We start from the raw sequence: 15,327 nt of genomic DNA on the forward strand, positions 1-15,327 counted from the left end.
TGTGATTTATAATTTAAAATTTAAAAATTAAAAAAAAATTTTTAAATTTAAAATTTTTTTTAAAATTTTTAAATTTTAAATTATAAATCACATTACTAAATATTAAGTTAGCTCTAGGACATTTAACTATCGAGCTTATTATATATCTAAATTACAACGAGCACTTACTATTTCCTGTATTTTAATTAAACTAGTAATTTCACTGTTACATTAAAATACACTCAGCTCTTTAGACTATTGTTCTAATCTCCTTTAAATTATATATATATATATATATATATATATATACATACACGCACACAGACATGACAAAAAAAATAGACACCCATAGAAACAGTTTATTTCAGTAAACATAATTTATAGAACAAAATCATTAAATTTGTGATCACAAATTTAATGACCAATCCTTAGTTGACATATCCTTTGCTGTTTTTAATGCTTGGACCCTTCTAGGCATGGCATTGATCATATGACGAATATCATATTGAGGAATTTCTTGCCATGTCTGCTGCTTAAAATTCAGGCTTATAAGATGGCTTCCTTTTTGGCGAAGGTTCTGGTCTAATATGCCCCAAATGATTTTCTTTAGTTGTCTTCAGGAAATCTTTTGATTACTGTTAGTTTAGAATCTATAAAAAGCATCCAGATTTTAAACGAAACAGCCATCACATTAAAACAGTTGAAAGTACTTGCAAAAAAAAAAAAAAAAAAAAAAAAAAAAAAAAAAAAAAAAAGAGATGAATGAGAACGACTATGGAATTTTCTTACACAAATTTGACTGAGATATTAGAATGACCATACGAAAAATGAAGAAATTACAAAAAAAAAAAAAAAAAAAAAAAAGCAACGATTAAGCAGAAACACTCCATACTGTTTAACAATGTCTGTCTAAAATAATATATATACACTCTCTTTTTGTCCGTCTCTGCTCTCTCTCTCTCTCTCTCTCTGCTCGCCTCTCTCTCTTTCTCTTCTTGCTCTCATGCTCTCTCTCACTCTTTCTATTCTGTTCTCATGCTCTCTCTCTCTCTCTCTCTCTCTCTGCTCCCCTCTACCTGTTCTCCCCCCCCATCCATATCCCTTTTCTTCAGAAATGATTTAAAGCCAATGAAATAAAATTTAATTAATTCAAGAATCTCTGGAATCCGAATCAATTATTTCTATTTTCATCATGGATCATCTTTTGAAATTGAATTCTTTAAATTTAATTCATAAAAAAAAAATCATTGAATTAAAAAAACTTGAAAAACGAAAACACAATAAATGTTTATTAGCAAAAGATTTCGATGAAATGGAGTCGAACACAGTTTGTTGCACATCAGTTAAAACATCTTTTTGCGTAGTTCATCTGCTTTTCTTGCCATTGCTAAACATGCACCACAACTTGATGCACTCGATATTCTCGTTCCTCACATTTTCTTTTACAAATCGCCATTTAATAACGAAAAAAAAATAAAGAAAGCAAAATATTTGATGGAGGAGGCGGGGGGGGGGTTAATTATGTCAACCAACAAGCATCCCCCCCCCTTTTTTTTTTTGAGCTTTTGTCTTAGTTTTAACATTTGTTTAAGCTTTTTTCATTTTTTTCCTTGTTTCTCCTTTTCTCCTTTTTCTTTTTCTCCTTTTTCCTTTTCTTTTTTCTTTTCTTTTTCTTTTTCTCCTTTTTCCTTTTCTTTTTCTCCTTTTTCCTTTTCTTTTTTCTTTTCTTTTTCTTTTTCTCCTTTTTCCTTTTCTTTTTTTCCTTTTCTTTTTCTCCTTTTTCCTTTTCTTTTTCTCCTTTTTCTTTTTCTTTTTCTCCTTTTTCCTTTTCTTTTTCTCCTTTTTCCTTTTCTTTTTCTCCTTTTTCCTTTTCTTTTTCTCCTTTTTCCTTTTCTTTTTCTCCTTTTTCTTTTTCTCCTTTTTCCTTTTCTTTTTCTCCTTTTTCCTTTTTCCTTTTCTTTTTCTCCTTTTTCCTTTTTCCTTTTCTTTTTCTCCTTTTTCCTTTTTCTTTTTCTCCTTTTTCTTTTTTTTCTTTTTCTCCTTTTTCTTTGCTTTTTCTCCCTTTTCTTTGCTTTTTCTCCTTTTTCCTTTTCTTTTCTTTTTCCTTTTCTTTTGTTTTTCCTTTTCTTTTGTTTTTCCTTTCCTTTTTTTGTTTTTCCTTTCCTTTTTTTGTTTTTCCTTTACTTTTTTTTTGTTTTTCCTTTACTTTTTTTTTGTTTTTCCTTTCCTTTTTTTTGTTTTTCCTTTCCTTTTTTTTGTTTTTCCTTTCCTTTTTTTGTTTTTCCTTTACTTTTTTTTTGTTTTTCCTTTACTTTTTTTTTGTTTTTCCTTTACTTTTTTTTTGTTTTTCCTTTACTTTTTTTTTGTTTTTCCTTTTCTTTATTTTTTTTATTTTCAATTCTGTAAAACATGTCTTTTGCTAAAAATAACTTTATCATGCGTTAAAAATAACCCATCCTCAGTCTTAAAGAGAGATTTGATTAAAATCATCAACTGCATTAGGTTTCACCTGTAAACTGAAACGAGGAGTTAGAGGGGGTGGAGGGACTAAGAAGGTAGGTAATTACTAAGTAATTCAGGAAGGTAATTCAGTTAAGGAAGAGAAGGTGTTTTTTTTTTTTTGTTTTTTTTTAATTGAACCACAGAAAGTTCTGTTATAGTTACCTGCCCCCCCCCTTCTCCATTTCGACGGTTTCTATCTTCATGTAGGTGTAATGGTTTTATTTTTCCCCAATCTTTAAAAAAAATAGAAAGTATGTTCAGATTTTTACATGCAAAGGATTAGCATTTTTACGCCCTTCATATAAATACACCCAATTTGACTCAACAAGCAACACGAATCCCACCCCTTCACCGTAGAGGTCCCTAGATAACGGAAACCCTTATATGCTGATAGTTTCTTCCCACAAGCTACTTAACTTTGGACCCCCCCCGTCTTTTGCTTCTTTGACTGCAGAAGTTTAAATGTAATATGAACAGACATCTTGCTGCTCAATTTCTCATAGTATCCCCTATATACATGGTCTCAGATGATAACCCCTTGTATCCAGGTGACAATATGTCTGGTTTGAAATGAATAAGAGTTAAAGGGGTGGAGGTAGTCATCTGTATTAATAATTGGTCCTCCAGGGCTCTACATTCGCGATTGGTTTTTCAAAGTGGCGACTAGAAATAATGAAACACTTATCTTTTGGCGATTGTATTTCGTTCACTGACAATCTTCCAAAGCTCATTACTGAGTGAAAAATATCTTTTCGACTTTGTTTATTTTATTAAAAAAAAAAAAGAAAAAAAAAGTTAAATTATTTAAACAATACAAGTTTAATAGAACAATATAATCTTTTTTTCTTTTTTTTTTTTTTTAATAAAATAAAATGAACATTTCTTCAGGTGTTTTAAACAGCCTTCGTTTAAAAAAAAAAGTTAAATTATTTAAACAATAAAAGTTTAATAGAACAATATAATCTTTTTTTCTTTTTTTTTTTTTTTAATAAAATGAACATTTCTTCAGGTGTTTTAAACAGCCTTCGTTTAAAAAAAAAAGTTAAATTATTTAAACAATAAAAGTTTAATAGAACAATATAATCTTTTTTTCTTTTTTTTTTTTTTTTAACGAAGGCTGTTTAAAACACCTGAAGAAATTAGAATGTTTATACCTTCAAGTATCAACATAACATTTGTTGTATATTTAGAATTATAATTAAAAAAAAAAAATACAAAACTTATTTTTATGATGTACATACTCATCATGAAACGAATATGTCATATTCCAAAAATCACACGGCTTTGGCTAGTAACTTTTCTATTTGACGAGTAAACGAAAACATTTAGTTGTAAAAGAGCAACTAAAGATAAGTTTGTCCATAGAGCTCTTTTTTTTTTTTACACAGTGATCACCACTTATCAAGGCCCGGAAGCCACTCAGGGATAAGGGTTATTGCAAGTACATTACCTTAGTGTGGAGCTTTGATGAAGTGTTTACTTAAGGGGGCGTCCTTCATCTGGCCTTATAGTGAATCTGGTGGTAAGACCTCAGTTTGGGGAGTTTGTGGGGAGTTAATCCTTAGTAATCATTACTCCCAGGTCCATTCTGACCAGGAGTACCTGTCAGTTCCATGTGTGGATTCAATTGAATCTATCATTTGTCGACGATTTACGAATATGAACTTTTCGTACTTGTGCATTTGAATTGGATATCAAAAAAAAAAAAAAATTATTGATCAGGGTTTTTCTAATTTGAAAATTTTAAATAGTGAAAATTAAATGAAAAATAAGGGAGATAATTCAGTTTTTTCATATAGAATTGGCTGTATGAGACTAAACTGATAAAAAAAAAAAAAAAAAAAGCAATGGAAAACTTGGGTAAATATAACGGGATTTATTTTTACGATTAATTTGAATGGAATTTTGGGTGCATTCGCATTATAATTATATATCTAAAAACAATTTCAAAAATATATTGTAAGTAAAAAAAAAAAGAAATTTTTTTTTTTTTTTTTTTTTTACATAGGTATCACCACTTATCAAGGCCAAGAGGCCACTCGAGGATAAGGGTTAAAGAGTGTACAGTAGAAATTGGACAATATAGTAACCGTTAGTAATGAAGATTGGGGTAAATTTGTTAACTGATATGGAACGGCTCATCAAAAACTTGTTTACGTTAGACTTGAAGACAACCATATAGTAGTTTCTTCCCCAGAACTGCTAGACTTTGGAATTCCATTCCAGGTCCCTGCTTCTCCAACTGTACTGACGTGCAGAAGTTCAAGTGTAATGTGAACATACATTTTGCTACTCATCTCCCTTCATAATACTCCTGCAACTTATGTCCCGGATAGTACCCCCCTATTTCAAAGTAGCACTGTACCCTGTTTGGGGTGAACATTGAATATTAAAAAAATACCAGGCCCTGTATGTAGGAGAACGTTGACACCGCTCTGCAGGAACCGCACAAAACTAACATTGTCATCTCTCCCCTGACCAGGATATACATGTGAGTGGGGATCGCTTGTGAACTTGATATGCCCATGAAACTTCCTCCTCCGGAGGAATCTGATTCAACCACATAAACGTTATAAACAAACACTGGGTTTTAAAATCTCTTTGTGACTTTATTCTTTCTTTATGGATACACGTTGTCATTGCTGACGTGGTTAAACGTCGAGAACATCATTCGTCAGAGGAAACAATAATTAGAGTTTATCAGGTACGTGTACACAGTGTGCTGACATATTGAACTGAAACCTGGCCAATGAGGGTTGAGGATATGCATTGCATGAACAGAAATGATAGGAGAATGATAATTTGAATATGTAATGTCAGTCATAAACATAGGCTTTGACCTGATGATCTCAAAGGAAGATTAAATCTGGACAGTATAGAGAGATGTGTGCAGAACAGGAGACTTTGATGGTATGGCCACGTTGAAAGAATGGATGAAAGTTCTTATTCTTTTGTGGACTGTTATCCTGATGCTGAACTTAGTCATTTTTTTTATGCCTCATTCACTGTGCATTCACGGGGGACCATGCATGCTTCACTTTTTTTTTTTATTATCCGCCATTAGAATGTAATGACACCATTAAAATGTAACAACACCATTAAAATGTAACAACACCATTAAAATGTAACAACACCATTAGAATGTAATGACACCATTAAAATGTAACAACACCATTAAAATGTAACAACACCATTAAAATGTAACAACACCATTAGAATGTAACAACACCATTAAAATGTAACAACACCATTAAAATGTAAGAATGCCATTAGAATGTAACAACACTATTACACTTTGAAAATCTGACCATTTCAGGCTCTAGCGCTTCATCTCTGCTTGTCACTAGAATCGTAAAAATTCCGCAACTCTTGTTTGAATAATTATTTAACCTTCTGTCTCAATTTTTTGTATTTCCAGATTTCGCGAGAATGTGGCCTGACCAAGAATTGCGCTGTTGAAATTGGCCTTCCGTACTCAAAGACTTGGAAGTATTCTTCATTTTTGACACCAAGACTTACAGACACATCTTACAGTCACGGACACAAATAATAACGTACAAGGTTCTCAGAGATTCTTGAGCACCAGTGTGTTTACCTTCCGACAGGAAAAGAAAACTCTGATTTTTTTTCGCTGGGACGACCAATATTAGTGAGTGGTGTGTCTCATCTTTCTCTTCATTTCGCCAAAATGGTGCTCTCACAGAGACAACGAGAGGAACTGTAAGTAAACATTCTCTTTCTCTCGTTCCGTTTTCGATGTGAATTTGAGTTCGAAAAGCAATTCATTGTTTAAAGCATACACACTAGCAATGGAATAATTTCAATATTTTTCCCTCAATTATAATACAACTGGGGCAGGGGGGGGGCATTGCTCAGTTGTAAAATACGGTTAAATATATTTTGATTCATAGTCAATTTAAAAAAAAAAAAAACGTACTTGGATGCCATCAGCAGAAGCAAAAAAAAAAAAAAAAAAAAAAGAAGCCATATGGTAGATGTAAACTTGTAAAAGTTCAACTCGAGTAATTTTTTTGTATTAAACTTTAAAAAAAAAATCTATATAGAATTTAGAACGGAACCGTTTTATTTACTCCACCTGGGTAGCATGCTTGCGTTCCACCAGTCAAGTTCAAATCTAATTTGTTCCATGAAAACACTTTCATCAAACCAACACTTGACCTTGTGTCAAACTTCCTTGGAAAGGGGTAAATAAAATGGTCTGTTCTGTTCTCCAGTCAAAAACAAAACAATCTATTGTTGACCATCTTTGTCTTCTTTGACCTCTCTTGGACTATTTCTGCCCGAGAGGCCTTGCAAGACAAGGCTGTGTACAATCTGCAGATAGGACGAACATGATAATCTTAGATTCTTGTGATCTGTGCTCACCTGACACTGACTGGTGATGATTACAACAACACAATATTCTTTTCATATATCTGACTGAGAACCACATCACTCTACAAAAAAAAAAGATATCAATAAATATATATTCGAGTCAAAACAATGAAATGAATATTCTCTTGTTCTAGTGATGGAGGATCATATTTAGATTGAAGAATTTTTAAAAATTTCTGGCTTAGAAAATAGAACGCTCTTCGTATTAAGGAAAACTTTGAAATATTTATAAATACGGGAAAATATTTTAGAAATAATTCAGAGTACAATTATTTTTGTCATGAAATGTCAGTGGCTAATAATATGATCAAAGTTTCTTGGCTTTTTTTAAATTTTTATATTTGAAAGTTTATGTTAAATTTAATGTGTTGTATATATATATATAAGACGACCCTTAAAATTAAAAAAAATCATCTTTGAAAAACAATATTTCATAAAATACCGGGTGTTGCAATCTCTAGCCTTAGGCTAAACAAACATGGTTTCGTGATTTAGCAGTCGTTTTATACAATCGATAGAAGATAAATTTTATGAAATTTGCTCCAATTTTGTACCTCACCTTATACACCGAAATATATGGTATTAAAAAAATTTCTCTTGTGTTTACGGAATATTTTAGTACAGGTCGGAAATCGTGTTGGAAAGTTTTTTTTTTTTTTTTTTTTTTTTAATTTTTATTTATTTTGAACATTTCTCCGATACCTCTGTTCAGTCTCGAAAGACAAAGAATACCCCCCCCTTTAAGGGCAGTTGCGCGTGTAATTATGTGGCAAGGGTTGTGCAATCCCCAACAACATCTCTCCTGAATCGGCACTGCTTGAGTTCAGTGTCAAGGAAAAGTCCAGAACGACTGGAAACAATGCCGAGATAAGCAGAGAGCACATACAGCACCTGGAAGTTCCAAATGGTCGCCCATCTGGCACTAGCTAGGCTCATCGTTGCTTAACTTCAGTGATCTGACAGGAACCCATGTGCCAAAGGTGATTATACCATATATCGAAAATTTATAATGACCGAAAAATCTGGTACAAGGCCATCCAAAAGTGTGTGAGGAGGGGAGGGTCTGTGTATATCTAAACAGAGTGCGGGTACGCGTATGCATGTAAAATGACATCACAGGTATGGAAAAAAAATGACTATAAAAAAGATGATCACGTTAGAGATGTGGATGACTTTCAAGAGTACAGAGGTCAGAAAGGAGGAGTACGATCATGATTTATTCAGGAAAGTACCTGGAAATGTTAAAAAAGAAAAATGGGTCGAGTTATTACTTGTCCTATGTTCATTGTAGCGCACTCTGTCTATAACATGTTTGCTCTGTGTGTGTGAACGTGTATCGTGTTATGCATCAGTGTCACTTAAGATTTATCTGTTATCTTCCTGGCTAGAATACTCAGTCACCATAATACCACATTCACTCCAGGGGCTGTTCTACCTAAAATTCACAAATATATGTCACATTTTATTAAATAAAATGGATGTTTTTTGTCTATTAATTCTATTTTCGATCCTTTCCAACTTCCGAATAACATTCTTCACTTCTGGTGTTTTGAACAATTTAAAATTAACCAATGACGAAAAAAAACAAAAACTTTATAAATTGTTCAAAACCAGTTAGATTAATTTATCTCTGACGATGGATCCTGAAGGATTGGAAAGTACTCAAACTTTAAAAAAAATTTTTTTTATTACATTTTCATCCCAAACAAGGCACATTGCCACTTTGGTGTAGGGGGCTACTATCAGGGACAGCAACTACTGGGGCACTGTGTTGGGATTTGGGCAGCAAGATGTTGGTTCACGTTACACTCGAACTTTTGGATGTCAGTACAGTTAGGGAAGCAGGAACCTGGAATGAAATTCCAGAGTCTAGCGGTTCTGGGGAAGAAACTATTGGCGATTACATCAGCCAGTTTCCGCCAGAAGTGATGACTGTTATTCGGAAGTTGGACAGGATCGAAAATAGAATTAATAGACAAAAACGTCTATTTTATTTAATGAAATGTGCCATAGAGAAAAAATGCTACACACACACACACACACATATATATATATATATATATATATATATATATATATATATATATATATATATATATATATACTAGGCTACCTGTGACCCGTTGGGTCAGTATGTTATATTAGCTATGGAATTCATGTATGAGCGTGACACTTGTGACGTAAAGAAAATAGGTTTTTTTTTTGATATAGGAGAAACATTTCTATGAAAGTATATTAAAATGAAAAATCACGGACGGATCACTCAAACATGAAAAAGAAAAATCCTCCTTATTTGTGTAAAGTTACCTATTTTTCCGAATAATCGCTCAAAAATCGAAAATTAAACATGATTTTCCTACGAATTGAACAAAAAAAAAACAGGTGTTAGTAAGGACCTCTCAACCCTTTTTAAATAATAGACTGTCCACTATTTTCCGGTTTGTATGGAACTGAAAACCAGCAGGCTTATCTCTAGGTGGGGCTGATCTCTAGATTGGAACAGAAAAAAATGGGTGAGAGTGTTGGGAGTAACTGATGTCTTTGCAAGATGGATATTAGAAATCATCATCATCATCATATTTAAGTTTAGCATCTGTTTAAAATGCTAGTATGTGTTAAACAACTTTTAGAGATTGACTAGCAGGGAGACCTAACGTTCCCCGGGATTGAATGAGCATCAATGAATGTTCCGCATTTCCAATAACTTTATTGTCATCAAAATCGGAGAAATCGTCCATTTCTCAATCAAATTGATTGCCTGGTCTAGTTGGGGATTCATTACTCTGCACTTGGAGGAGACTCCACATGCCTCCCTGCAGTGACTTCTCTGATTAAGTATTAATGCTGGAGTCCCTCAGGGGTCCATCCTGGGCCCAACTCTCTTCCTGATCTACATTAATGATCTTCCAAATCACATCCTTACATCATTCGTAGACATTTATGCTGATGACACTACCATCTATGGTAGCACATCTAAGACTGTAAACGACCAAGTTCTCTCTGATTCTCAGCAAGTGGTACAATGGGGAAAGAGGTGGCTGGTTACTTTTAATGCATCTAAAACCAAGCTTTTATCTTTACATCATCAATGCTCTGATCCCCATCTGAAATCAATTGAAATGAATGGCTCTCGTTTTGGGGAGGCCTCATGTTTTGACAAGCTTCTGGGTTTGACTTTTACTCCTGATCTTAAGTGGAACACATACATTAAATCCGTTGCCAAGGCCGCTGGAAAAATGGTGGGATCCTTCTATCGATCCAGTAGATATCTCACTGCTGATGCAATTCTCTATCCATATAAGAGCCAGGTACGTCCAAGGATGGATTACTGTTGCCACATCTGAGCAGGAGCTGCTAGAAAGGACTTATCCTGCCTTGATAGAGTTCAAAATAGACTTTGTAGCCTTGTGGGGGATGCCCTTTTCTCTTCCCTGCAACCTCTTTCTCACAGAAGAAATGTTGCGAGTTTGTCTCTGCTTTATCGTTATTTTCATGGCAAGTGCTCGGCTGAGCTCCAATCGCCAAACTTTCACCTCACCAAACTTTCACCTCACCAAACTTTCACAAGAAACATCCGTCTAGCAGAAATCACTATCAATAATTTCTCCCACTCTTTATCTGTATCTAAACCTAAACGTAGATTCCATAAGCAAAGCTTCTTAGAACTACATGCCTATGGAATTGTCTTCCGTTTTCCTGCTTTCCAGCTGATTTCAATAAGGTTGTCTTCAAGTCTAATGTAAACAAGTTTTTGATGAGCCGTTCCATATAAGTTAACAAATTTACCAAATTTCCATTACTAACGATTACTATATTGTCCATTTTCTACTGTACACTCTTTAACCCTTATCCTCAAGTGGCCTCAAGGCCTTGATAAGTGGTGATACCCATGTAAAAAAAAAAAAACTTGGTTCACAATACATTATAGTCTACATTGCACTGTAGAGAACCTGCTATTGATTTAAAAAAATTTTTTTTATATAATTATTTAAATGAAAGTTTAAAATGCCAAAGTCAAGTATTATGATTCAGTTGTGCTCTAAACGGAAACATTCATTTTGAACGCACCTCTGTCATATCAAAGAATCTACTGTTAATTTAATATATTGGGCCCTTCTAATTGAAATTGGTGAAATCGTCCATTGTTCAATCAAATCGATTGCCTGCTCTGGTTGGGGATTAACTGTAGTGCACTCAAAGGAACCTCCACATGCCTCCCTACAGCAACTTATTATCAAGAAAGAGATTTTCTTGCTTGTTTTCGGTCCCCCGGAAAACAGTGGCAGATCTAGTACTTAAATTAAGGGAGGTGGGGGGGGGGTCCTTATTAACACGCACCCCAATAGTTTTATTTTTGGTTTTGCATATGACCATTTTTCTTAGACTTACCCCATTCCCAACAACGAACATTTGTACATAACTACGTTAAATTTAAGATTGTTATTAAATGAATTTGAACTTTTTTTATCCTTATGCACATGCACACATACACACACACACACACACTGTTTAAAAAAAAAAAAAAAAAATTATAAATGCACACACACACAAGAAAAAAATTCTTTTTACAAGCCTTTTTTACAAATGCATATATTTTTTACAAAAGCACCTGGGAATCAATTAGGACCAACTCCATAGAGTGAATGTGGTATTGTGGTAAATGTTGCCAGTCAAGAGTAAGTTTCCAAAGTACTTAAATAACGTTAGTCACAAAAGACCCCGTACCCTCTCCATCCCCAATTTCTTATAGGGCCTTGTGCCTAAGTTTGTTGTCTGTTTGTTATTTTTGTAGATTTCATGCAATAAACTATATAAGAAATATGTTTACATGAAAATAGTGTTGTAAGCGACGAATGGTAGTTGTCGAAAACAGTGTGATGTCATAAAAGATGAACGGTAATTGCCAAAAAGGTGTCTATTGTGACGTCATGAAAAGGGCTGAATGTTAGTTGCCAATCGGACTCATGAACTGTGCGTGGTGACATGCAAGCTAAAACGTCTTCTGAAAGAAAGAGGATGAAGCAATGCAATTTCCCTCTTGCTCTTGAGATTTACTCAACTTGGTTAAGACGAGAAATGAACAAGTAAAAAACAAAAAAATTAAAAAAAAACTGACTTGTGCTCAATTGGAAGCATTACAAGCTGTGTTTATTCACTTTATATTTTGTTGTTCAACCTGATATTCTTTTACAAATGAATATGTACCGTGATATACACAGAAAAATATTGTAAGTAAAAAATTTTTCTAAATGTCTCAAAGTTTTCATTAATATTTAATCATTTATATATATATATATATATATATATATATATATATATATATATATATATATACAGGGTGACCCAAAAAAAACAAAAGCTAAATGGAGGCCGTCTAGAACATATGCTGTAGAACGAAGAAAAAAAAAAAATATATATATATATACACACACACACTGCTGATCAAAAATTTTAAGACCACTTAAAAATCTTTTAAAAAAAACTTTTTTTTTAAGGATGGATTTTAAACTCTTCCGACTTAAGGTTACCAATACTACAATCAAAAAGGTTATGGAAACAAAAAGCTACATTCCAAAGATTTACTTTTAAAATTTACATTTTTATTAAATTAGGCTTTTTACACATTATCAAAATTATAAGACAAGACAACAATTCTATTAAATTGTACAAAAATTGTACAAAAAGTGTATGAAAACATTCAACAATCAAACTTAATGAGTTCTACCTCCACTGCTTTTGATGACTTCAAAAATTCTTTGGGACATGCTAGAAATAAGGGTTTCCATTAAGGTGTGGGGGGGTCCTGCTCCAGTTTCTGAAGATGGCTTCACGAAGTTCATTTTTTGTTGAATATTGTTCCTATTTACAATGCCTCCCCACGGGACAGTTAGACACCAGGGTCGTTTTTTTTAATGTGGAGAAAAGGAACAAAAATAAAAATTGTCTCAATCGTGAAGGGTTTCTCCTCCACTGACAGAGAACAAGAAATTGTAGTGCAGCATCTGAAGAACAGATACTACACTTTGATCTTGTACCGAAGGCTATTGTTTACCATTTCGATAAACCTCTCTTGTCATCCATCCCCAAGCATTTTCAATTGTGTTCAAGTTAGGTGAGCATGCAGGATGTTCCAAGAGATGGACTTCATTTTCTTGTAGAAAGCTCAATGAGGTTTGATCAAAGCTTGCAGTGTGGATTGCAGCATTATCCTGTTGGAATAACCATCCATCCCCACACAAACGATGACCCTTCATCATCAAATCAAAGATGCTTTCTGTAACATGCTAACATAACTAGCTGCTGTCTGACAACCCTGCACCACCTGCAGCTCCATCGTCCCTCTGTAATAAAAGGGAACCATACTATTATGGACCTTCCACTACTATGATGTATGGAAAAAATTTCAAGGGGCATGTTTTTGTCATGCCAATATCGCAGGAAGCCATCAGGACCATCTAAATTGAATTTTTCTCATCAGAAAACAGGACTTCCTTCGAGTTCTCAAAGTTCCAAGTTTGGTATTCACGACCAAATCTTAAACGGTCCAATTTGTGACGTGGAAGCAATCGAGGAATTTGTTTATGCCTTTTACTTACCATGCCTTTTTGTGGTAAGTGTCGTCTGATGGTTATTGGACTGTAATCAGCATCTGTAATTGCCTTAATTTGACGAAAAGAAAGTCCTCTGTCATTCATAACAACCCGTCTGATTGACGACTTTTACACGCTATTTTTGCGATATTTTTTACTCTTCACGTGCTTATTTGGCTTTTCCGTATATAAGCAAAACTGAATCCGTAGCAAAATGAACCTCGCTGGCACTCGTGCCCGGGATGTCCAGATAGCAATGAGGTTTGATCAATGCGGCCCAAACCCGTCATATCAGACAATTGCTATTCATTTGGACACTCCTCTTTTTTATGGGGAGCTGGGCTTCCCCAACATGTTTCCGCCAAAGTTAAGTTTCCCGTAAGGCGTGATATTTGACCTCATTAAATTTATGCACCTGTCAGGTTTTTTTCACACTTTCTTTTCCACCTTTGCGTCAAGGGTTCAGGTTCGAGCCTAACCAAAACTTTTTTTTTCTTTTACACCTTCTTCAAACACACGGGCAACGCTGGGCAACCATGCTAGTCTATATATATATGAAAGGCAAAAGGGGTACGCGCATTTGTGTGTATGTCCACGAAAGGCTTTTTGTGTCGGGATTCTCGTGTTGGTCAGATTCCGGGAGAAATTTTCTTATACTTCCTAGATCGTAATATCTCGATTTATTTTTGTGTCGCCATTTTAGCAAGTCCTCATCTTTTCGATTGACTATGCTTAATTTCAACGCTCTCCACTTCCGGTCAGGTCATGAAGACATCGGCTAAAACGCTACTTTTTTTTTTTAATACCTCTGCCTACTGTTGTTTTGACCCCCCCCCCCACTTTTTTTTTTTTTTTTTCTGGTTCCATACTACACCGCCTACACACACCAAGACACCCCCGCTACTGTTGTTTCAGGCACTCCCCCTCCCTGATTGATATATGAAAGCTCTTTTGAAAATTTAGTTTTTGATTATATTTTCTTTTAGCATTCCAGTTTTTCTGCATTGCTATCAGCCTTCATAAACATTTCCATACTTATTTACCAGCAATGCTTTAAGCTATAACTACATTTCTCTTTTATATAAATTTTTTTAAAAACTGTTATTTCATCCCAAACAAGGCGCAATGCCACTTTGATGTAAGGTGTTATTATTTTGCACTAAATTTATAGGGATACTATATAGGGAGTTGAGCAGCGAGATATCTATTCACATTACACTTAAACTTTGCAATCTAGTGGGTAGGTAAGGAGATCTCTTTTATTCTGTACAGACATTAACAGAAGAGATGTTACTAATCCTTCTCTACTCTATCTGTATCTTCATGGTAGGTTCTCGCCTGAGCTCCAATCTCGGTTGCCTCTTTTGTAAAATATTCACAATAAGAACTCGTCTGGCTATCCCCACTGCAAAGAACTTTCCTTTCTTCTTCTGTGTACTTATAAGCAAACCAAACTTTCATGAACAGAGTTTATTTCAAAGAGCTTTCCATCTATGGAACACGATACTACATAACTGCTTCCCAGTTGACTATTTGACTATAACATGGTTGTTTTAAAGTCAAATGTCAACAAATAACTTTCTGCTTAAGTAATCAAATTTTGCTCATCCAATCCTCTCATAGTAAGGTTTATCATTAAACGAACAAATTTTTTTAACCCTTTGGTTTCCTAACCTGAAATGCCAAACTAAACTTTGATGTTCTTGGTTTTTTCCTTTCTTTTGCAAAACTCAATCATGTTCTGCAAAGCCAAAAACAACAATTTTTCTCTAAAAGCAAACTGAACGTCATGGATAAATATTTGAAGACATAAAAACTTCTTTCCAGAATTACTGGATTTGGCATTAAATAACGCAAAAAG

The 15,327-nt window shown here is 34.1% G+C and overlaps 1 protein-coding gene across 4 annotated transcripts in view; it reads left to right on the top strand.

Moving 5' to 3' along the window:
* LOC145269845 (lissencephaly-1 homolog B-like) overlaps positions 1 to 15,327 on the top strand; it is a 200,125-nt gene that overhangs the window by 105,771 nt on the left and 79,027 nt on the right. For 3 of the 4 annotated variants that reach the window (XM_080125574.1, XM_080125573.1, XM_080125575.1), the window contains exon 2: positions 5,900 to 6,201. In XM_080125574.1, coding sequence (XP_079981700.1) covers positions 6,170 to 6,201 — 32 coding nt within the window. In that variant the 5' untranslated portion in view covers positions 5,900 to 6,169. Of the gene's footprint in view, positions 1 to 5,899; positions 6,202 to 11,942; positions 12,105 to 15,327 lie in introns of those variants that run through there. The other variant, XM_080125572.1, reaches the window with a different exon arrangement.

This window comes from Euprymna scolopes, chromosome 45, assembly GCF_053919585.1.
Source record: "Euprymna scolopes isolate OS-2025 chromosome 45, ASM5391958v1, whole genome shotgun sequence".
Classification (NCBI taxonomy): domain Eukaryota; kingdom Metazoa; phylum Mollusca; class Cephalopoda; order Sepiida; family Sepiolidae; genus Euprymna; species Euprymna scolopes.